Below are 25,239 nucleotides of genomic sequence, written 5' to 3'. Positions count from 1 at the left end.
CTTGAATGTGAATCTACATTTGAGAAAACCCCACACAAATTCCTCCCAGGAAATTTGTAAAAACCAAGATCATCAGTAATTGGAGGCTGGTAGAATTTTGCCTCTTTCCCTCCTTTGGTATATTTGAACTGCCTCTTTCAAGATATTTGTTATCCTGGTAAAAGTTCCACCACATGCAGAATTAAAAGGTTTATGCCTAGATAATGAAGGTACATCTTATAATCTGCTGTATAGTTTAGGTGTGCCTATAGTCTAGAAACACTCAGTTTTCAACTGCCTATACAAAGAGGTGTTGGTACAGGAAAAACATTTCCAGGTTAGGATTGGGGGTCTTTATTGATTTCTGTGAACTGTATGAGCTGGCTTGTGTATATTCAAGGTTAAGACTTCTCAATAATTGATGGATTATTTGGTAATAATGTCAGCATTTATCTTTGCATTCCCTAACAATAGTTGCTTAAAAGTGAATGTATTTTAAATGTTCCACTGTTCTGCATCTCCTCTTCCACAATATGCTTTTAGGTAATTCAGTCTAACATTAGACTTCATTCTGGCAAAGAGATGAAGAGTGCATTAAAATAAATGGGGCCAACTAAATGCAAATGACTGTGGCTTAATTACATTTGTTTTAAGCAAGGAGTACACAGTAATTAGTATTGGTGTTTTGAAGGGACAATTGGGAAGAAAACTAAACAATTAAATACCTAGCAGAATTTAAAAAGGTTATCAAGTTCTTGAAATCTCAAAATCACAAAAGACAAATTGGTGATTTAAAAACCTTATTCTAGTCAGGAAGAAAAATTAAAGCAGCAATTACATACTTTCAAATGGAACAAGGGGAAGTTGGTAGGAAAGATTTTTAATTGGTGTTCATGAAATGCAGACAACTGGTAAGAAAACAAATAATATAAATAAATAAAATATCCATGTCCAGCAAAAGAAAAACAATCAGGAAAATATTTTAAATTTAGCATTGGGAACAAAATTTGTAGTTTATGACTATGAATGTGGAGCAAATGAACGGAAGTTCACTGTAGAGCATAACAGCAGAGGCAGCAATCCAGATGTCAAATTAGGTAAATATTAGTGCCTAATATTCACACTTTGAAAAATATGTTTACAGGCTCAGGAGGTTTCAGAAAGGACTTTTAAAATAGGGAAAGTTTTCCACACCTAGAGTATTTTTTACTTTTCTAATTTGTTGTAGCATTTACCCTTTAGAAATCTGATTGCCTATATGACTTAAAATACTAACAAAATCTGTTCCAATGTTTACATTTGGTTTTACTTCAACGAATCAGAATGGTTTGGGTTGGAAAGTAGCTAAAATATCATTAATTCTACACCCTGCCATGGGCAGGGACACCTTTCACTAGATGAGGTGGCTCAGAGCTCTGACCTGGCCTTGGACACTTCCAGGGACAGAGCACCCACAGCTTCTCTGGCACCTGCCCAGGGCCTCACCACCCTCACAGGGAAGAACTTTATGCCTCTATGTTAATTCCAAAGTCCTTGATGTTTGGCTGAATGAATGGTCTTAGAAATGGAAAAGGGAAGGAGAACCCAATACAGCATCTTTCTTTAGACATTATACAAGCCATTTCACTTCCAGAGGTGAAATATTAGAAACCAGCATTAACCACTGCTAATTCTCATCAGCACCAGGCTTCTCTCTTGCCCAGAGCCTGACAATCCATTATTTCAAGTGCAGTACTGTGGTACTTAATTAAGAAGTGAATTCACTTTTTCATTAATATTAAGAGAGTATATAATTTGCAAGTATATGGAGGGGTTCAAAAAACTGTTTCACTGGGTCCTGTAAAAAAAACTGAGCAACCAGCCTGTCTCAAAAACCTCTCTAATTGTGTCAGAGGTAATATCCAGAATGAAGCCAAGACTCTTTTGGTTGTCAGTTTGTCAAATTCCAAAAAACAAGATACCTCTCCCCACCAGAACTGTGAGACAAACCAAACCTAAGAGCACTGAAACCTTTTTGCTCTGACTTGCATTAAAACAAAGTTCCTGCTGCCTGTAATTGTCAGGCAGAAAGCACAGCTTAAGCACAGCTAACACTGGCCACACACTTACACAGGACACCTGGCATGGTGACCTGGGGTGTTTAACTTCCTTGTGATCTGCTGGAGTAAAGCAGAACTGATGTGCTGAATGGAATCCGGATGGTAGCCAAGTAAGAACCACAGCAATCTATGAACTTGCTTAATGGTGCTTTGGGATGGCAGATTTCTGTCCTGTCATACAACTTTGCACCAAAAGCACTCAAAAATATTCTGTTTATCAGATTCATATCTATTATATACACATAAATACTTCAGGCCATTTTTCACTGTGCCATCAAAAGACAGTTCTTACTTCCTAACTGACTGAAAATATAGTTTGTCTGTCATCCATTTCATTTACAACAGGTTTTGTTTTCATGTCAAAGTTACATGATACCTATAAATGTGCTAAAAGGGCACAACATCTACATTATGTAACCAGTGTCTGTCAAATCTCAAATATACAATAGCTGTCTCAGTATCCACTTGGTTTCAATTTACTGATATTCTGGAAGCTCAGGAAGTGTTCTATTAATTTCCCAAAAGATTCACCTGAAAAGCTCTGTGGTAGGATTTGACCCAGAATTAGCAACACAGCTTTATTTGCTGTTGACCACAGATCCTTAATGCCACATGCATCAATTTAATATGAAAATTTAAAAACTTTTAAAATTGCACTTAAATTTGAAAATTTCATGTCAAATATACCACATATACTGAAAAGGCTCATGGGCAACTGGTTGGGATTGATTCTGTGTGTGTACATGAGAAACAGTATGAATATATATATATATACACACACACACATGAATTGAGAAACTTCGTATTTTTAAATCTACATTAATTTTTTAGCATAAATAGAATCTCATAAAAGAATTTTCCTGGAAGTTGTATTTTGGGATTTGTTTTTTTTTGGACTCAAATAGGGAGATTGGTAAATATATGTTTATTAAGAGACCTATCCCATTTTATAGCATGAGACTCCACACAGAAAATATTTTTAATTTAGCCAAAGAAAGTCAAGTTTCTTGAGTGATTCAAGACTTTAGTCTAACTTTACTAAAGCATTTATAATACAAATTCCACAGAGTGATTCCATCACATAGTTTGAAACCCAACCACACTTTATGAAAATGAGCTTAAAAGCTTACCTGGATTTCATATAAGTGGGCAATGTGAAACTGAACTGTAAGAGTGGGAAAATCAAAATTATTAGTTTTAATGAACAAGAGCAATTGCAATGTTTTGAAATGAGGGATAAACAATGGTTCAAATTTACCAATGCTAAGACAAATAAAGTTTTGAAGATACCAAAAGAGTATTTTTTAACATTGATATTTTACACTTAATATACCAGACCTTACAGAAAATTAACATCCTACCAAAGCATGAAAACTGCAAACAGCTAGTGAGAAAAGCAGTCCATGGATTTTATTTGTGTTCTGAAACAGAGTCCATTAACCTCTTAGTAAACTTAGCAATAAAATTTCTTGTAGCTGAGGTAAGAGAACACAGGTAGTTTTTTCTGTACATAACCAAGCTAGAAATAAACATTTTCATTCAGCTGCCAAGAAATAAAACTAGCTGGGTTACAGAACATTATGTTGCACACTGCCAGTTTTATATGGAAGCTTAAATTTAGGCGTTTTTTCTTCCTTTTAGGAATTGTCTTTCCCTTGTGAAACTGAACCAGAATTTAATTACAGGTGATAGTGTTAATTACAGGTGATACTTTGATTGTTACTGTTAAGCATTTTCAATTCCTCATATAAATTGTCCAGAATGCCATAATACTACCAGCAGCCTGTGCAGGCAAGAAGATTGCTGGCTGGAGAAAGAAAAATGGGTTGTTCAAGAGTAAAAGCAGAGAAAAAATTACCCTCACACTGCTCAAATCATGATAGAAAAGAGTTGAGAACTGCTAACCTGGACATTCCATGGACTGGCAGATAGCTAAAGCTAATTGAGATTAATGTAGTCCTCATTCTGCTTTGATGAGGAAAGAAAAGTTCCTTTGAGACAGACTTTTGCTCCATGTTCGTGAGGAATACAAGTAAGAAAATGCCTGTGTTTGAGTCAAGCTCAATTTACTTCAATTACACAATTTTTCTCCCTTGAAGCTACAGAATAGTGTGACATCAAATTACCATACATACAGGTAATATGGAGTTCAGGGTTTCACTCTGGGTCATAAGGGAGGGAAAATATCTCCCTTTGTGCACTGCTTTGTCCTCTGCTATAAAGAAGAAAGCCAAGTGTATTTGGGAAACCAGGTCAGAATGATATGCATCATCTAAAATTTTAATAAACTTTTTGTGTTCTTGCTAAAGGGCACATAACACACCCATTATGTTCACTGCATCATCAAACTTCACTGTGTACTGATGAAAGAAAAGCCCTGCATTTGTTTCAGGAGTTCATTATCTAAAAAACCTCTCTCTCATTTTTTCCCCTCCTAACAAAACCCCTACAGTGTGAAGCTTCAAAATGAAGTGATGCCTTGGAGAGGAAAGGAGAATTAAAGGTGTCAGGTTAGAGACAGCCCAAATAGGAAGAAGAGATGCTTAGTACTCTGCTGGGAACATTTCTGCTGGAACATACTCGGTGTAATGCTGCTACTCAGGCAGCCCTTAGAAATGCAAGGGGGAGGATTAAATGGAGCATTTAGTGAGGGTAGCCAACACCCTGGGGCAGGGGGTTCAGTTCTCCTTCCAGAGCAGCACAGTGGGACCTGGCCAAGCACCTCTCAGTCCTCTTCACTCTCCTCCTTTGGGTTTGTCAGGCACTGAAGCCTTTACATGGGCCAGCCCTCTACACAAATCTGGGGGCAGAGGGGACTGGAGGGCAAGGGTTAGGAAAACCTTACAGAAATCCAGAGGTTTAGTGAAAACTGATAAACTTAGTGAGAAAGAATATGAACAAACACAAAATACAATAAAGACTCACATGTCTGATAGAACAGTAATAAAAGCCTATTGACTCTAGGAGAATTCTGCACCATATTTTTACAAATTATCTGTGCCTGTTGCTGATAAATGACAAAGCTTTGAAGACAGCCTTGAAGCACAGCTGGCTCCTTGATACAGCCAGTGGTTTCAGCCATGTCAACAGACTCCCTTTCACTACCTTGCTGATACAATATCCACAATTCCGTCCAGTTTTTACAGAAATGTTTTTAAATATTATATCCAATGCCTCTGAAGTGAGATTTGGGAGGTAAATTAAACTCAACATGAACAACAACTTAAGTTCAAGCATTAAGGTACCTTAAAAACTGAAGGAATAATTTCCTTCACAACTCTCTGCCTTTTAATTCTTACAGACTCCAAAACATGGAGAAACACATGTTTATTCTTGCATACAATTCCACAAACTATGGATAAATACCTGCAGGACACTCTGTTACAACCTATGATAGCTCACACTGCACTAAAGATTAACATGTTCAAATATAAACTAATATATAGTTGATATGAAATATCAGTAATATTTTTTTTTCTTATTTCTACAGTAAGATTGATGCTGAATTTTGGTCTATAAATTTAAATGGCATGACAATAATAATTGAAAAGTTATAGATTATTAAGATGATGCAAAGTTTACAATAATTGGTATTAAATGTTTGCCACAGCACAAGCTCCAGGTTTATAAATATATAAAAAGCAGTCAAATAGTAAGTTTCCTCTAGAATTCAAGCCTTTGGAGTAATGAATAAGCTAAGTCTCAATTTTTACTTATTCCATTTTCTAAAACAATCTAGAATTCCACTGAAACATCTGTCTCCACTGAGAGAAGCAGACAGGTTTTGTAGCCTCCCTCTCTCAGTACCAATTCTTTTGATTTTGAAGACCTAACTCATTAAAATTTCAAACAGTTGCAAGCATAACACTTTAAAAAAGATCCACAACAAAATAAATACTTAGTGGTTACTTACTTTCAGCGTTAGACAAAGTGCAGGGATTGCAGTCAATCAAAGCTAACTGAAAATGCTGGAAAGCAAAAAAGAATTATTTGTTTTTCAAACAAAGTAATACTAGCACTTGAGCAAACTACTAAGAGTAAATCAATTTTCTACTTGAAAATCAATACTGTATTTTACCATGTGTCTTAAAAAAACAGTTTTCAATTTCTGTTCAACTGCTTACTAGAGGAAAGTAATTTTTTTTTATTGCAAATACTTCAATGCTTCTAGGAATGTATGATAGCAACAGATCTTCATAAAATATCTGAAATAATGAAGGCATCAAATGAATGGTCAAAATTGGAAGATTAAATTTTTATATACACAACTGGACTGCAGACACACCAGCTCACAGCTGCATGGAGATAAATACTTAAGCACTCAATCTATCTAGAAAAACAGAACACTCTCCCTACAAACTGAGTTATTTTACGTTTCTAAAAAAATTGAACTCTTGTCAAAAAAATTTAATATGAATACCTCTAATTAGAATATGAGTTCATAAGAAGGCCATAAGTTCTCACATCCTCTCCTCCAGATGTTGAGAAAACTTCAGTTAAACATTAAAGCTTGTATAATTTTAGTCACTTTTCTTTAAGGAATACAAAAAAAAATCTTTTAAAACATTCTAGGTTCTGAGGTAACTTTTTTCACTCATCTATAAAGAAGGTCACAAAATCAGAGCACTGAAGTCTGTCTGCAAATGTCATGTTAATTCAATGATCAGTATTTAGTTTGAGACACAAGTGTATAAAGATGAATGGAACAGACACAAAAACTCCAGTGCCTGAGCTTTTCCATAAACTTTTGAGAAAATCCCCACATGATGTGAAATTTTAATTGACATATTAGTTCAACAGAGAATAAGGCCTAGAAATACAGGAGCCTAAGAGTCACCTATGAAATATTACTGTTAATAAATACAGTTATTTACAAAATACAGTGTCAGGTGAGTTCTAATACTCAAAACATGACTAAAGATTTAGTACACTTTATTTTCTTAGCATAAAAATTATATTTTAGATCAAACTATTCAGGATGCCATACTAGGTGGCACTGGGAGCCTACTGCAGTAGCTGGGAAGAAAAAGTCTGTATCAATGAATAGGTGCAACACCCTTTTAGTATTGTACTCAGAGCTATTAGATGCTACTTAACTTTCTTCATGGTCATAATAACTCCTTGAGTACAGCATGTCTATAAAAAACACATCTCTAAGATGTGTAAGATTTTATCAGACCATCGTATTTCCAAACAACCCTAATTTCAATAGGGACAAAAAATTAGAAAATTAATGTATTATCCAATACAAGACATAAAAAGAATGCTGACACTTCCACAAGCTCTGACATACATGGATGCAGCTTCCTCCTCACCCACTTCATCAACATAATTTGAAACATATAACAGAATTTTAAAAATGAACCAAACTCAAGTTGAATAACAACACAAATTCATGATTTAGTAATATCCCCACAGAAGAGAACACAAAAACCAATGGATTTACACCATAAAATAACCTTTTAACCTTAGTGCAAGCATTAAATAATAGCTTACAAATATTCATTATTAGCTTATTTCTCTGCTGTTCTGTTCCTTTCCCTACTCTCAGCAGGCAGACAACTTACAGTCTCCCCTCACTTACATTGCAATGCAGGTTGAGTGCCTCAGAGACATCCTTTAGTCTGTTACCATAGTGATTCTACTAAGCAGACAACTTAAAAAAAAAAAAAACCTAAATAAAAATAAAATGCTCTATCTTAAATTGCATTTTGCCTGCCAAAAGAAGAAAAAAAGGCTCTGGCCTGTACAACTGAGTGTTACTGATCTAAAAGGTACAAAATCTTTCCTGTACAGATGTGTCATCTTGCACCATCACTTACAATTACTACGGAAAGATAAAGCAGCATGGAATAGATTTGCTCTCATCTAGTAATGCTATTATAAAAAATAAGCAAATCTAAAGTAAAAAGATTGACAACTCTTCTGTAGCAGTTCTTCTGAGGGGTTACTGCAGTGAGACTCACTGACAGAAAGCAGGCAACCATGTAAGAATAGCTAACCATTTTAATATATAAGTATGCCAATAGTATCAAGTACTATACAGTAAAAAAAAAAGCAGAAATGTTCTCAGCAATGCCTCCTAAAAATTAAATATTCACTGCTACAGTAGCCAACTTTTGAAATTCAAAAATCCACATGATGAAAATTTTCTTAGTGTGGTAAATTTCTATTTGCACTGTACACTAATCTACAAACAGTAAAGAAATTGATAAACCAAAGCCAGTAACTACAGAAAAACACACCATTTGCACTAGACAGTTATCACAATTAAAAGCAATACACAGAAACCCATGAAGCTTCCAAACCAAGAACCTCTGAAATGCACACACACGAGCAAACCTACACTTCTTGCCGGATAAATAATACATAGCACCCCATTAAGTACCCAAAATCAGACCAAAAATATCCCCCATGCACACATTCTAACCCATCAACCTCATCAGCCAAATGCAGATCCACTAAGCACAATTACCAGCACCAAAAAATTTAAAAAATTGTAATAATTTCCAACTTCCATTTCTGCAACCAACAGCAGCGGCTGGCAAACATCTGCACCCCTCTCAAATATTGCAGCACTGAGCTGGCTACTGCTGTGTGGAATAGTTGTTATGCAGGAGAGGCCGCTGCAGCTCAGAGACGACACACAATACCTCAAGGCAGACAGCAGTCTATAGAAATTCAAATCCCCAGTAAGAGGATTTACCTAGAAGGCAGTGTTCTGAATGTTAAAAACTAACAGGCTCTTCTCAAGGGCTGCGGCTCAAGGCACAATCACAGAATCGTTTAGGTTAGAAGAGACTTTTAAGATCAGCCATGCCCTAAATCACCTTGATTTGTAGCCATCTGTAATTGCAGAGATATCTACAGCCCATTCCATCTCCTCTGGGGTCCTTGACTTGCCTCTGATTGTGGAAACAATTCCGTAGATAACCTTTCCAAGGATGAGAGGTACAGTGGATTCCAAATAAAGAGAACTGATGAAAGCACTAGGTCTGGTAGTAAAGTAACAGTAATCTGATGCTGATTTAGGTAACTTAACATGCTTTCTGTCATAGAATTAACATCGATTCTTTCAAATGTAACAGGCGAGCACCCAAGGTTTTGTTGTTTCTTTAATCAATAAATAACAAAAGCAAAATGAACCCTTTCCTTTTCAGTGCAAGATTTTCAGCGCTGTCTCTGTTTACATGCAAACCTGAGACCTCTGTAGTGATTCTACTCCCTCCTCCTCTCCAGGGTGACATCAGCAAGTTTAATAGCTCTCAGCTCTGCATATATCGAGCAAGCAAGGCAAGCCATCGTCTGCAACCTGACAATCCTCACCGACTTACCATGAAGGAAAGCTCCATCATGACTCAGTAAAATTCTATCAGGAGATGGCTTTTTCTGCCTGTGTGACCTAGGTGCGATGCCCGTGTTGCTCAGAGCAGCTTTTGTTCAGATAAGTAGGGCACGGAGAGCCTTGTGTAACCAGCCAGGGAAGGGTGCCAAGCCTCCATTTGCCAGGCATCTCTGGGACCAGGGGAGAGGGTCAGGAGAGGACACGCTCCATGTGCTGCTACAGCAGCTCATCCTGCTGCTCTCTCCACTGCTTTCTGAGCTCAGAACAAATTCAGCTTGCAAGAGAAAGGTTTGTGTAGTGTAAACACTCAGGTACTTTTGTCCAACATTCAAAAAAAAAAAAAACCAAAAAAAAGCCAACTTACAGATGAAAGAAAAAAAACTCTGCTGGAGGACATACGGAACAAAAGCCACAGATATATATATATATATATATACAGTGAACAGCAGCAGTGTGCTCTGAAAAATCTCTTGTTCTGACAAGCCCTAAGAGAAAAATTATTTTCAAAGATCATACAAGCTGTATTTTTGCAGGGTTGCATCTGAATTTACTGACCAATATCTTAGACAGTGATTTTCACAAAGCTATCTCAACACTCCCATTTGCCTCTACCTTTTATGCATTATTTCTGCGACATCAGAATTGAGGCTGTGCTAACAGCCTGAAAGGCTGCCAGCAGCAAGAGAACGTCACGGGGGACCGGGAGGACTGGGAGTCTGCTGCAGCACCGGCGCGGCCACGGAGCTGATCCACCGAGCCGGGGTCATTCCAGGACTCAGCCTCCAGCCCCCACAGCTGCCCAGGCTGCACAGAAAGCACAGCTCAGTCCTTGCTGGTGACCTGTGGCTACCCTGGAGGATTTCTGTGTGCCCTGAATGCCAACCTTGCACTTACAGCTACATCTGATAAAAGTGGATCTGTCCGGATGGAGATGCCTCTTAAGGAGAAGGTCCATGAATGAAACTCTTCAATATTCATTGAAGAATCAATGAATATCCTGAGTTGGAGAGGACCCACAGGGATCACCGAGTCCAACTCCTGGCCCTGCACAAAACCATCCACAAATGTCACATTATGTACCTGAGAGCACTGACCAAACCCTTTTTGAGCTCTGCCAGGCTGGTGCTGTGTCCACTGCCCTGGAGAGCCTGTTTAGTGCCACACCAACCCTCTGGGGGAAGAACCTTTTCCTAATATTCAAATTAAACCTCTCCTGACACAACTTCAGGCCATTCCCTCGGGTCCTGTCACCACAGAGCAGAGATCAGAGCCTGCCCCTCCTCTGCCCCTCACAAGGAAGCTCTAAGTGCACTGAGGTCTCCCCTCAGTGTCCTCCAGGCTCACTCAGCTTCATATGGCTTCTCCTCAAGGTCCTTCACCATCTTTATTGCCTTTGGCCACTCTCCAATAGCTCCACATCTTTTTCCACTGTGGTGCCCAAAACTGCCCTCAGCACTCGAGGTGAGGCTGCCCCAGCCCAGAGCAGAGCAGGACAATCTCCTCCCTTGTCTGGCTGGTGATGCTGTGCCTGATGTCCCTCAGGACAGGGATGTCCCTCCTGGCTGCCAGGGCACTGCTGGCTCATGTTCACCTGGCCACTGACTAGGACACCCAGGCCCCTTTCCACAGCACTCCTCTCCACCACATCACTCCCCAGTCTGTCCATACACCCAGGGCTGCCCCATCCAGCCAATAAGGATATCCAAGGATATCGGCTGCCCCACCAACACCCTTAGATTGAATGCTCAGTTTCTGAACTACCTATTCTTCTTCCCATAGTGTGCTCTTCCCGACCTCTCAAATGACAGAAGATGCCACACAGCACAGTAATTCAGTTTTAGCACTTACTCCTCTTTGAAATCATTGCATTTCTAACATACACCTGTAATTCTAGGTAAGAGAGAATAAAAGAGAACACATTACGCTATCATTATCCACTGTCAGGACCAGTCACACTAATAACTCTCCTGCAGTTTCATTACAGTGCCATGCTGCATTAAAAAACTTCCATGGATTTACTTCTTGGATGTGTCTTTCCACCACTGACAGATGCAAACTACAAAGACTAAAAGAGAAATTTCAATCCCAAATGCTGCTTTCCAACCACTTGTATTTTTACTGAAATGATCTTTTGATTAATTTCATTTTGCTTTCCACAAAATGCTTTTTTGTGTGAAGCGCTTGAAATCTTGGATATACAACTTGCAAGAGCCAAAGCCCTTCACCTTGTTTTTTACCTGAAAAAGCAGCTGTTCCCTGTAGAATTAAAGACATAAAACTAGACATAAGAAACTAAAATGTCTCATAGCCACGTGTATTTTGACTAGTTATTTTTAATAATAAAAATGCGTAAGGTTTCAATGTACAATGTTTAAACTTAAAAAATTACTAATCTAAGTCCATACAAGAAAGTTAACTAGGTGGTAAAAAAGCACATGAAGGCTCAAAATCACAAATTTTCACTTTCCTAAATACTTGTTTACTTATTACTCAGAGAAAGAACATAAAACATGAATGATATGTCTATAACAGTTATGTGTTGGCATATAATAACGGCACTAGCTAAAAATATCTTTTATAAGTATATATATACAGGAGAAATATTTGAATAAGTAGTAGAAAAGTGTCTGACTGACTATAAATAAATACTTCAAGCTGTTCATTGGTACATCAGTATTTAATTTCTTTATATTTCATGCATATTCATACAATTCATGCACATTTTAATTATTTTGCAGCCCTTTTCTTATCCTAATATAAGCAGCATGTCTTAACATTACTAACAAATGAGAATCTTTAGAAGAATAATTAAAAAATTAAAATTATATTTAAATTGATGATTTATGGGCAAGATGAAAGCATAAGCCTGAAGCAAACTACTGGAATAACTGTTTCATGTATAAAGAAGGAGGAAAAATTTCTGTATGTGAAAGACAGAATCAGTATTTCTACTAAAAGGCAGATAATTGAAAACATGAGAAATTGAGCTCTCATTCTTCTAAAGGTTTTGTTACTGGGTAAAGGATGTACCTGTAATAAAATTAAATAAAATTCCCGAAGCAAAACATTGCTTTGTTTGCTATAAACCAACCTGCTTGTGTCCAGCATTCCTACTGACCACCCATTAAAAAATACTCACCCCACAAACCAAACAAAATCCAACAAAACCCATACAATTTCCCTACCACAAATCTCCAAACAAAAGCAAACAAAGCTTCCCCTCATAAAACCAAACCCTCAGAAAATCTGCCCCCTGGCCCCCTCCTTGTTATCAATCTAATAAATATAAAAAACAAAGCTTTATTTTCTCCCTTAAGTATGAATTCTGCATTCAAAGGGTTTTCATGATCCCCATTAAATACATGAGACTTCAACACCACCAAGCAGGATGAGCACCAGAAGGTTTCCCATAGCTGGCACCTGGTGCTCAGCTCCCAGATCTCAAAAGGCTCTGGAGCACTATGTCATACAGGAATGTCCTCCAAAATTCTCTTTGATATCTTTCATTCCCACATATTTTCTAGAAATTGTTTAAGATTCAACAGTACTTAAGAGAAGAACTGAGACACACATCTGGAAAATGATTACATGCACCTATGAAAAAAGGAGGGCAAATAAAGAAAATACACTCAACAGGAAAATGACCATGACAGCAAGTGCCATGTCAGAAATAATGTGGCACAAACTCAGAAGTATGAATATTTTTTCCAACTACATTTGCCCAATGAATAAAAAGATATATTATATCCCTAGAGATCTTGCTTTATTCTCTTTTCAGATTATCACAGTGCCACCACAGCTACCATCAAGGAACAGAGAATTCCTTGTGTCATTTGTAAGAAGTGGTGAACAGGAAAGGGACAGCAGGACATAGTAAATGAAAAAAGCTGGACTGTGAGGTAAACCTCAGTAGCATGGTGTTCCTACAGTCATCAATCTATTAAAAAGAAATCCATCCCCCAGGTCACTGCCAGTTAATTTTGGAATTCATTGTACTCTTCTGATGAAAGGGGCAAATTCAGCTTTCAAGTCTCACCTCTGAAGGTAACACTGCCCAGTCTGCCTGATTATACAAGGACTGTTTTCTTTTCAAGAAGGGACACTTTTTTTTCCTTAATGTAAGCCTGAAGGCCAAGTAATTTTCAACAGCATTGGTGTTGCAGGAGTTTATGGCAACGAGGTAACACAGAAAGTCAAGGACTCTCATTGTAATTTGCAAATCTTAACTGCAGAACAGGCAAAACCAGTAACTGATTTTGAAAAAAACACTGGGAGTTGATTTTATCCTTGTTAAAACAGCACTCTAGCTGTCTTGATCACCAACATCTTAAAACAGTAAAAATTAATTTTGTGCTTAAATTGCTTACATAAAATATAGATGATTTATGTTAATGCTCTAAAATTGTGAAAAACATGGAATATATGACCTTCAGACTTCCATCTTCCCCCTTTGCCTGAAGACTCTCACTGACAATGCCTCTCACTGACAATGACTCATCTGTTGGCAATGGTTTATTCTTAGCAATTACAGACCTAACATGAATGTTTAAATACCATCAAAAACATTATGATATTTCAAAGTACTTTAATGCAACGTTGGTACAATCTGTGAAATCCAGGGCAGCCACAAGCGAACACCAGATGAAAAAGCTACTTCCACTTTCTGCCTCCGTGTGAATGGAGCAAAAGGCCCCAGGAAAAAGGTCTGTGTTTAAGGCAAGTCACAGGCAGGCTGGATCCCAACACCCTTAACTACTCTCTAAAATCATGGATATTTTTTAAAAGGTCCACAAAACCAAAACAGGCACAACAAAACAACTCCGTCTTTTCATTGCTTTGGGTTTCTTATCTTTCTTTTGTTTGAAGATACTCATCTTCATTCTCTCATGTCCTAGAGAATGAGACACACTGTGTGAAAACATCCCTTCACACTTTCCTCACATCCCTTCCCCATTTTATTTTCTCCATGCTTGAGCATAACCAGTGCACCAGCACATCATTTCATTCTCTTCACTAAGAAAGCATTTTCTGTTTTGCCTCTTATATTCTCGTCACTCAGAGCTCTGGTTTAAGGTGTGCTTTTTTAAAATCACAGTCAGATTGGCTTTTGAAGAAGCTACTGTTCTACTGAGTTTTCTCCACAACCAACAGATTGTGATGTTTGAACTGGGAAGTTTCGATCAGTAACACTTTGTTTTCAAACAAAGTAGGTAAGTCCTTGGACTGTACCTTAAATCCACAGCTGAGTTGAACTGGAAACAGCTCAAAGTGCTCAAGACCAAGTTCCACTGGGTCTTTTCTTTTGTTCCTCACTGTTATTCTTTATTCAGTATTGCAACCTCCATAGCAAAGAAGAAAACCAGAAACTCTGCTTCAGGTGTCTCAGTTGGTAATTCCAGAGCAGTTTCTCATTACATTTTGAATAAGAAGGGGATAAGACAGCTCTGTCCCCTCCTTTCCATTTCATCAATCTTGCACTGGATGTACCAACCAGGCAATCTCAAGCTGAGCTAGCTCAGACTTCTGATCCACCTAAGTCTGCAAAAGGGGAAAAGCAAAAAATGAAAAATCACTTGATTCAATGTGGCTGAGAGTGCTGAACAAGGCAATCAGGACTGCAAGGCAGAAGATGAGATTAACTTCTAGGAACAAGCTGCAGTGATATTCCTTTAAGAAAAACGTGAAACCATCTTCAATGCAAACACCCATGTTCATTTCTCCATCCTTTGAAGACCATTCCTCTGCCCCAGGGTAAGTGCTTTTGTTGTGGCCATTTGTTTCCTAAAGCAACTTAACCATATGCCACATAAAAGCAATGGAATTATGATAATTTTGAATTTAAAGAGATTGATTTCTTTGTTTGCAAAATACTACTTCAGTGTTATTCCCATTTGTAGCTGGTGTTTTGAAAACTTAAAGTTTGGTATACTCAAAATCCGCATGGTAAGTGACTGATTTGTTTTGCAAAGTTGTGAACATCAAACACAAGAAATGATTTAGACTGACTTATCATAATATTTATTTATCATAATATTATTTAAATACCTGATTCACTGACAGAACTGCAAATTTTATGGGACAGCAGAAAAAGGTTATCTATTTCTTGATCAATTTATATGAAAAATTAAAGTCATAGAATGAACTAGGTTGGAAAAAACCTTTTGAGATCATTGACTTTCTTCTACTACTTGATTAGAAAATGACCACCTCCTTGTAAATTTAATCTTATTTTCTCCCAGCTTCTTTAAAAATAAAACCAAATGTACTTCAGCACTTATTTTATTCCATTTATTTAATGACTTATCAAATCTGTGCCAAAGTATAAGAAAATAGGATCATTCCAGTTCACACATAATCCCTTTCTCAACAGTGATCTACCTCTCCTTGCTCTCTTTCACCATTCATTGCATGGACTTTTTTCTACTCCTCTGCACAATTTCCAACTCCACCAATATCTGTAGGTGAAACCTTGGGCTCTGGATGAAAAGAGAAGCCTGGGGAGAGAACTGCTTCCCTCCATCACAGACACTGAAAGGGAAAATTGAGAGTAACACTCTACTCTTTCAAGTCTTGGACAATGTGATTCTGACAACCCAAGAAAACAATATGCCAAGAAAAAAAAGCCTTAAGATTCTTGAAAACAAAACACTTATTGTTTTCAATAATTTTTAGGGAAGATTAATATGCAGAAATGTGTTTACAAATTGCACTTAATTACCAAACTCTCAGCCCTGCAGGTGTATTTCCCACCACATGCAAGTCCGTTAAAAGAACTCTTCCTTTTTCCAAGACAAGTAACAGCTAAATTTAGAGGCCAGGAAGGAAAAGACATGTGGGTAAAGTAGAAAGAAGAGGAAAAGCATGGGCACGTGTGCTGAATGGAGTGAGATAAAATGTCAGATTACAATCAGAGACCAGAAAAGAATGTAAACAGTAAGGAATTTGAAGAAATACAGAAGAAACAAAGCACTGTTACCATAAACAATTTCCAATTGATTAGCCAGAAATTGTGGCCTTAGAACCTGACTCTCAAGCCAGGCAATAAAATAATAATTAACTGCTAGAAAAGCAACAATTATATAAAAAAAGACATTATTTTGCATAAAAACTTTCTAGTTTACTAATTCCAACTAATTCCAAGAACTTCCAGTTCACAACAGAAAAGTGGGTGGGGGGAAGGATCTAAAAATCAAATAATGCAAGTTGCTATTTTTTTTTTCTTTAGCTTTCAGTACAACCTCAGTCTCCCCCAAGGTTCACTAATTTTAACAAGAGGCCTACACCAAATTTTTCATCTGAGTGTAGCACCTCACACACCTCAAACTCTTCTTCTGTTTAGACAAAGACACTTCATATTAAAGCACTTCAATTTCTACAGCAGGTGCTCTGTGACTTGTCTGTGCTTATGCATTCCTTGCAGCTTTAAGATGCAACACATGACTTGTAAGAAATGTTAATTCAATCTGAGAGGACTCAAACCTACCTTTAAACTAGACTCATAGTCTGTGTTCACTTTGAACATAAGCCCAAGTCGCAAATGAATTTCCTTGGCTCGACAAAAGCTGGGATCAACATAAAGCGCCTCCTGAAATGCTTTAATTGCCCTGAAAGAAAAACACAAATTAAAAAAAATGATGTTTTGCTGAAGTATTACTCTACAACCAATGTTTTTTGTAAGGTTAACAAAGTGGATTAGAAAGTATTGTTACAGAAGGAAATACCAAAATAATGGTTTACATGTAATGTTTCTGTTGCATGGCTTTTGATTCTTCAAGGATTGGGTAATTTTGAACTCCAGATATCCTCATGTATTTGAAAGTCTAAGCTTTTCTATTAATTTAGAGAAACTAATTTGCTGCATGAAATACACTAACACATCTGATATTTCTGAGAGGGTGACTCACAAATTAGTTACAAAATTAGTGCAAGTTCACTTACAACAGGCAGGTTGCTTTTGATTCCAGCAGTGCAGACTCCCAAGCAGCAGCAGAGGAGAGCACACACATCTCCCATTGCACCTACCTGCTCTCCTCTTCCCATTTTCTCCTCCCTTTCCTAGCACCACTGCCACAAAAGGACTCAGATAATACCAGTTGCTCCATTACTTCCAAATGCAGACATAAAAGCCTGCCAGCTCCTTACACAGTAACTTTCTTTCATATTCCCATGATATGTGAAGATGGCTCTGATTCTATTTCCTTACCTTCAAATCCTCTCTCACTTCTCCCTGTTAATAATGGCACCGTACCAGATAAAACAGAAATGCCATCTAACAACTCCATCTTGGAGCAGAAGCAAAGTGACTCTGAACAGGACTGCTCTGCCTCTTAGGCCATTGCATAAAACTAGGACAGCTGAAATGCAACTAAAAGATAACAGAATTAAAGTCACAGAGGAATTAAGATAGAAACTAAGTCTCATTGTTGCCTGAAATCCAATGACAGGTTGAAATAAAATCCCTTCCTGTACACCACTGGTCAGACAACAAGAGAAATCAGAACCAGCCTCACTCAGGGTAGATTTGAGCCCCAGGCCAGAGAACACAATCCCATCTGCTGCCCCTGGAACCCTAAAGGTGGGTGCCAAGGGGGCAGGTGACAGGACAGTCTATGTGGAGAACTGGACCCGCTGTGGAGCAGCACAGGGACATGGGACAGGGATTAACTACAGTGCTTAAAATCACTCTCTTTAGGCACATTGATTTAATTCCTACTCTCCAAGTAAAGTCTTATTTATAAGGACAAAAAAATCGTTAGCAGATACAATGCAAAATTCAAACAAATATTTTTCACAGACTTTTTTACTGACAACACACATAAATTAACATTTTTTAATCCTTCAGCAAGAACACTTCTACTCTAAAATTCTTACAGATTTTTTTTCTCATCGATGGCAAAGCAAATCAAAGGCACAGAACTTCCTCTAGTCAAGGCACCTGTATGTACCTGAAGTATTATCTGACTTTTTAAAATAGAACTTAGGAGCAGATAGGCTTAAAAAAAGTATAAAATTTTTATTGTGGAACTGAAGCTTCCTCTACTACTATCCTTCAGGAAGGCTCTCCTTACCCAGTACCCTACTTTTCTGCCAGCACACAGAAAATGAGCAAGTGAAGTGCTGAAGGGACAAACCTGCACCAGAGCTAAACTCTCTCATCTCATCTAAATTTCCCTGAAAACCTGTGGTGGTGGTGAATCACAAAACTCGTATTTACAGTGAACTCATAAACTTAAAAGCCAAAGACTGGCCTCATCACTAAGTATCAGCACATATTTTAAGCTAGGTTTTTGCTATGACAGAATATAGATTTTATTATTGTGTATTTGCATTTCTTCTCTTAACTCTAATATGGGCACTAGGTATGTTATCCACGGGTATTTAAAATCCATTACCTGTATCTTGTTCAAAGACAATATCCTAAGTCCCAAAAAGGAAGAAAACCACTGTCTATGATTCCAATCAAAGAGAAGACAAAAACTGGGAATGAAGACATAGCAGTTCTATAGCACATCACACAGTGTGACCACACTGATATCCTGTAAACTTCATGTTCCTCATTTAGCCATCCTTGCTTGATCAGAAAATAGTATTTCGGTATTTCCCCTGTCATGTCCCCACTGAAAAGATCATAAAGAAGAGGATTTCTAAAAAAATTTAAGAGAATCTGAGTGCAACAAAAATATTTCTGTAGTCTCTTGCTTACTGAACAGGAAATATTAATCACGGACATTGTTGAGCAATGGAGTAAAACAAAGCCAAAAGTATAATTTAAAACTTTCCAGGACAGTTTTCAAATTTAGTTTGAATGTATACTGTCCTTCATTCAAAAAAACAAGAATGTTGCCTACCCCAGTCTTTCAGAGAAGCACAGCACTGTAAAACCTGTAAATTATCACCAGTAGACAACATGAAAGACTATGTCACATTTAGCTCAGAAACTGCTGGTCACAGAGACCAAGCTTTGAGTAAGATTTATCTTTGCATAGACTAAATTAACTAAAAATCAAATTTTACCTTTTACTTAAATTTAGTGCTAATTCTACATTGGTTTTACAATTTGTAGTTTTTTTCCAGGATGACATGCATGAATAATAAAAAATAGAAACTACTTCCACCACTGTGAAAAAGGGCATCAAAATTTCCTCCATGAAGTGATCTGAAAGAGCATTTTCAACATTTTTTACCAGTGGTAGGTACTCATGTCTAATTCAATAACTACAACCTCATTTAAATACTCCGTAGAATTTTTATAGAATAAAATACTCAAGCTCTGAAAAGACATTTACTTATTAACTCTTACAGACAGACAAGCAATTTTACATCACAGCTGAATTAATATTGATGTAATTTTGCCTGCAGGAAACACTGAAACAAAATAGCAACATGCTCATAATTACAGGACACATCAAGAACATGGGCCACAGCATAATCCTCTGCCTGTTTTCCACTGCCATGCCCAGAGCTCCAGACTCATTCCTGACTATCAAATCAAACAGCTCCACCTCTGCAGCAGCACTGACACCCATTCCACAGCTGGGCCTCCCAGACACAGCAGAGTCACCTGATTCTTGCACAGATCTTTGTTTACTCTCAAACATCTCTAATCCCATTTCTGTTCTCTGTCCAAGCCTACACCCAGAAAGATGAGGGTCTGGAGGATCCAAGGCACCCAAGTTATCCAGATGTTTTCCCTCAAAGCTCTTGTATGGCTTGACCAAAACCTGAAGTGCAGGTATAACCCAACAGCTGGATGAGTCCAGCAGTTTCCTTTGGGGGTGATGGCACAGAGCCTGCCTCAAGTCACTTGGGAGTCTCCTCCAATAATTAACTGCCCTTCATGCACAGACAGAACTCCTCATCTCACTCTTCAGCAGACTAAACATGCATCAGTCCAAAGGAAAAATTATTAAATGAAAGGCCAGGAGCTCTCAAACTGCAGAAATAAATTAAGAGTCATCTGAATTCAGCAAGAGAGGACTTTCGTTCTCTGATGATACTGACACCTGCATGGTGAGATAATGCTGGTTAAGTCTAGTAGAATTTATTAAAATGAAATAAGGATTTTCTCCAAGGATGAGGACATTTCTCTTAGCAGGCAGGAAAGGCTATTCTAACACTTAACAAATTGGGAAAGCAGGACTGGAAAACAGACTCTACAGAGAATGAAAAGCACTTTCATTTTACCCAGCTACAGCAATTTAGGAAAAATAGAAATGACATCTCCAAATCAAGACTGCCAGAATCAATACTGCAGCTATTGTCCCACCCACTAATCTATACAACAATGCCTTCCATTATGAAAGTGAAGAAACCAGGTGAATAATAAATAGATTATTATATTAAACATTTAGTTTAAAACTCATAAGACTTTTATTGGATGCTTTTCCTTGAATAGACTATGAATAAAATCATCTTTGTACTCGGCAAAAGAATATAATAAAAGAACATAACTTTAACTATTCAGAAGTTATCACTTTTGTACATTTCAAACAAAACCCACGAAAATCAGAGTGAATGTACAAAATAAAAGAACCTAACATTATTCTAATGTCACTTGATGCAGTTGGAGTGAAACTTTCTTTTTTTTGTTCTTACCCTCTTTCAATTTTCTGACCACCTATTCTAAGCCTCACATAATTTCACAGCCTTACTAATCAAAGTGATAGGAGGCTAGCATGGACAAATTTCTATTTGAACCACATAATCATAGTCTGAACATAAACAAAATGTCTATGAAACACTTTTACAGACTTTAACTACAACTCTTCTATCCAGAGGACTGCAAGAGCTGAATGGCAAAATATTTTGAGCAGCAAAATCTTTAAACAATTCTCTAGAAAAGCAGCTGGGAGTAGTTTTCTCCATAGCATTAGCAGAGTTTTCACAAATCCAAGAGTAGATTGCTATGAAATCACAGCAAGATAAGATAATGAAAGGAAAGTTAACTTCCCACTTCATCACTGGTTAATTGCTATGAGTATATGTATTCTACATGTCCATTCCCATTTTATATACCTGAAAAATACATATATATATAGACCCAGCCACCTGAAACCTGAGAAATATTTGACAAAGCAGTACGTACAGACTGTGTGTTTGAATTCTTAGAGGTCTCCACTTGGCAGTGTGCATTCCTACACACCCCACTATGTACTTGACTTTCTGTATGGAGGAACCCAGTCAGAAGCAGAGATGTTGGTTTTAGATATCTTTATATCTAGATATTGAACAGATGATGACAGTGCTTCTGCTTTAGGAAGGATCAGGGAGTAGGGGGGTCAGGAAGTTCCACTCAGGAATGATTGATTTTTCACAGCAGTCTCTAGTCATGATGGAGGTGAGGAAAAGGTCTGGATCATTTCTTGCAGGTCTTTGGCTTTTTAAGGGTCAGTGCTGTAGGACTGAGTTTTCCATGACACTCAGCTTCTACAGCTGGTGAGGAATCCCTGAACTGAGGAGCCTCAGGGCAAAGAGCCCAAATGGGGCAGTAAGGGTGACTGATCTCAGTCTCCTGTAAGGTGTTCCTGAGGAATCTGGAGCCTTCCTCAGTTGTCCAGCAAATTGCCAGGTGTCTGAAAACACTGCAGGCTGGCCTTGGAGCACCACAGTTAGTACACTGGGATCCACAGGGTGTGAAATTCAATTTCAGGCCACAATGTCAGAGCCTGGGCTTCATCTTTTCGTCTTGATGGAAGTCAGTGGAATCAGCAGATGATAAACCAGTCAGGCTCAGAACTTTAAATGAAGTGGAGAAAAAATTTGGTATCCAAGCCACCACACCTGGGTGCAGGTATTTTACAGAAATTAGGGATAGCCTTGGACTAACTGCTGAGATTCTTTAATAATGTTCAATCTGTAAGACAGCTATGGAGGGCATGAAATTATTAAAGTTATGTGAATATCTCATTCTACTGGTTTTCTACTGTAACTGAGAAACAGGGAAACAACAGTAAAAATGAACCAACCACTTACTGCTTGATGATAGATGGTGTAAAAGAAAGGAGTATCAAAATTTCACATCCTTCAGGCATGTTTTACTGTAGTTGATTCAATTTATGGAGATGACACCTTATGGCACATCTTATTATAGTAATTGTGAAATAGGTTTGGTCTGATCACACTGTTGTGAGGTTCATATATACGTCGAGGACTTTGAATTCTTACATGAGCAGTTAAACAAAATCATCAACATAAAATGATGTAACAGCTAAGACTTGTACTTAAGATAATGCTGCAATGCTGCTCTAGTATATAAAAATATGTACAATATTGAATTACAGTGAACTGCATTAAGTGTCTTGGAGCCAATCCAACACATCCTTTTATGAAAGCTAGAAAACTTTAAAAATAATATAAAATATATGGACAATAATTCTAAAGCTGATCTTATTCCCACTTGCTTTTTTTATTGTCCCTGTTTATATGAGACATGGAAAAAAATCCTCAAGTACTTTTCACCCCTTCCTTTTAGGAGGACTATGTACTTGCCTCTTGTTAAAATTTCTGAATATCTGAAGCAGTGGTGTTAAAAAAAAACAGTTCATGGATGAACCAGAATAAATAAACCACCTTAAACAGTCTTGAATACTTGAACAGTCTTCCTCTGCCTGCTAGAAATATCGAGATCCATGTCCTCTAGGAGCATAAACAGATGGAATAAATGCAGCAGGAAGACAGATTAGCATTTCACTCTGGAAGAGGACTCTCCTGCAAATCTGTGAGAGGTCTGTGGAGGATTAAGGTCTTCAAAGAACAACACCTATTGTAAATGACTTGCCATCATCTCCAAGTCTATTGTGATTTTGTCACACCTGAACACCAACAGCCCCATATCCCTCTGCTCTTGGCCCCAAAAAATTACAGAGAAGGGTGAAGAAAGGCACTCAAAGGGATTAAAAATCTGAACTGCACACGAAAGTGTAAGATTTTACCTACATTGGATTTTCTTTTTTTAAAAATTCTACCCAACACTTTCATGATACACAATGCCCTTAGCACCACACTATACATAACGTTGTTGTATGAATGAAATGAAAAATACAATTATTCTAATCAACCCTAATAGGAAATCTATGTGCAGTTTTTTAAGTTAGGATGTCAGCTTACACTTATGCTGCCAACAAGTGAAGAAAAATCTAAATTAATTCAAAGCTCTAATTTATAAATACTAAATAGCATGATGGCAAAAGTCTATGTTGAACAGGTGGCTTTCCAAAAAATTAATTACTCTTAATCTAACTCTTTGTCTTATGTATCTTACAGTTTATCTACCATTTTCACAGTGCAAACTGTAACAAGATACAGCTTGTAAGAAATGGTGCACAAAATACTTCAGAATGCTAAATGATGAAGACAAGACTATGTAGCAACTAGAATGTTCTGAAACTTGGTAAAATTCAACCAAGTTTCATCACGATCTTAAAACAGTCGATTCTGAGGCTTTCTGAAAACTATTATATTCTTCTCTTGTTAATTAGAATGCAACAGAATTGCATGCCCTGTACAATACAACAAAGGAACAACATTCATTTCACCACTATCAATAAAGAAAGCAGTAAGCTGCAAGATAAAATAATCCATGTTCTGAGCTAATAATTTAACCAACTTATTCAAATTTGAAGAATAAAAGTTTATGCATATTATCCTGAGAAAAGCATAAATATTTTTGCCTTAGAGATACACAGAAACAATTTAAGGAGATGTGGGGGAGAAATCCTGTTCCCAACCACCAGTCACTGGTCACTCACTGCATCCAGAACTGCAATCAGGCTTAGCTGAGTAACACAATGGAACTTCTAGTGATCAATCAAGTACTGAACCCACACTTACTGTACTAACAGCCTCCACACTGAGTGTGAAACAGCACTGACCTAAGCACTGCACCTCTCTGACTTTTTGCCCATGAATTAAGTCTATCTCCACAGGATTAAACACCAATAAAAGTCTGAGGACCTTTGAACACAACCTCAGTGACTCAGTCCATTCCATTCACCACTCTCATCACAGATAAAGTAAAACCAAAACGCCAACTGAAACCCAATCCTCCCCCCATCCTCAACAAAGCCCCACTCAGTCCTCAAAGCCCTGACAGAAATTACAACAATATTAACCCTGAGTTTTTTCATCAGATTGAAACACTGATTCCATCTGAGCCTATTGGTTCTCATATCCAAACCCCTCACCTAATGCAGCTCTGCCAAAACTTCTGCCTACCAAGCAAAATGAAAACAAGCCCCATTTACCACCTCTCTTCCAAGCAGGTTTTTTGTAAGAGGCTTTCCAACAAGCCCAGGCCACAGATTATCAATAACAACAATTCCCAAAAGCCTGTCAAGTCATTCTGCTCCATCCCCACTGCTGAATCATGTTACAGGGAGTGCAAATTCTTCTCTGCTTTCCTTCTCATGGAACTGTTGTGGCTGCCCCAAGTATGTAACAGTAATATAGATTTTGACCCAGGACAGTAACACCTGCAAACAACTTATCTGTAATAAAATCAAAATTAAACTATTTTACACTCACACTGAACTGAGGGTGAAATAATCACACATGGATGGGATACCACACAAAATACTGGCACTGGCAGCTTATTCCAACTTACCATTGAAAGGCATTGTAATGGAAGTAGACCAAACCAAGGCCATATAAAAAGGCAGCATTCTGTAAAGGAAAGAAACAGTGTTTAAAACCCAGATAAGAGCAAGCTTCCAATATTTTATCCATCCTTTGATATTCTAGTTCCATTATATGACAAATATATTTAAAATTCACCTCAAACAGGAAGATCCAAAAAGAAGAAACAAAAAGGTAGACATA

General features: G+C 37.6%; 1 protein-coding gene across 20 annotated transcripts in view; it reads right to left on the bottom strand.

Moving 5' to 3' along the window:
• KDM6A (lysine demethylase 6A) overlaps window positions 1-25,239 on the bottom strand; it is a 150,526-nt gene that overhangs the window by 53,204 nt on the left and 72,083 nt on the right. For 11 of the 20 annotated variants that reach the window (XR_014957003.1, XM_085586134.1, XM_085586149.1 and 8 more), the window contains 5 exons: window positions 25,025-25,083; window positions 16,907-17,027; window positions 5,992-6,046; window positions 3,209-3,243; window positions 822-887 (listed from right to left, as the gene is read on the bottom strand). Coding sequence is in view for 19 of the 20 variants with exons in the window: in XM_085586134.1 (XP_085442260.1) it covers window positions 822-887; window positions 3,209-3,243; window positions 5,992-6,046; window positions 16,907-17,027; window positions 25,025-25,083 (336 nt within the window). In the remaining variant the exon portion in view is untranslated. Of the gene's footprint in view, window positions 1-821; window positions 888-3,208; window positions 3,244-5,991; window positions 6,047-9,412; window positions 9,569-16,906; window positions 17,028-25,024; window positions 25,084-25,239 lie in introns of those variants that run through there. The other 9 variants (XM_077781680.2, XM_021538648.4, XM_085586194.1 and 6 more) reach the window with 3 other exon arrangements.

Source organism: Lonchura striata, chromosome 1, assembly GCF_050655825.1.
Source record: "Lonchura striata isolate lonStrDom1 chromosome 1, ASM5065582v1, whole genome shotgun sequence".
In the NCBI taxonomy this organism is placed as follows: domain Eukaryota; kingdom Metazoa; phylum Chordata; class Aves; order Passeriformes; family Estrildidae; genus Lonchura; species Lonchura striata.
The sequence above is the reverse complement of the archived record's forward strand: the minus strand, read 5'-3'. Positions and strand labels throughout refer to the sequence as shown.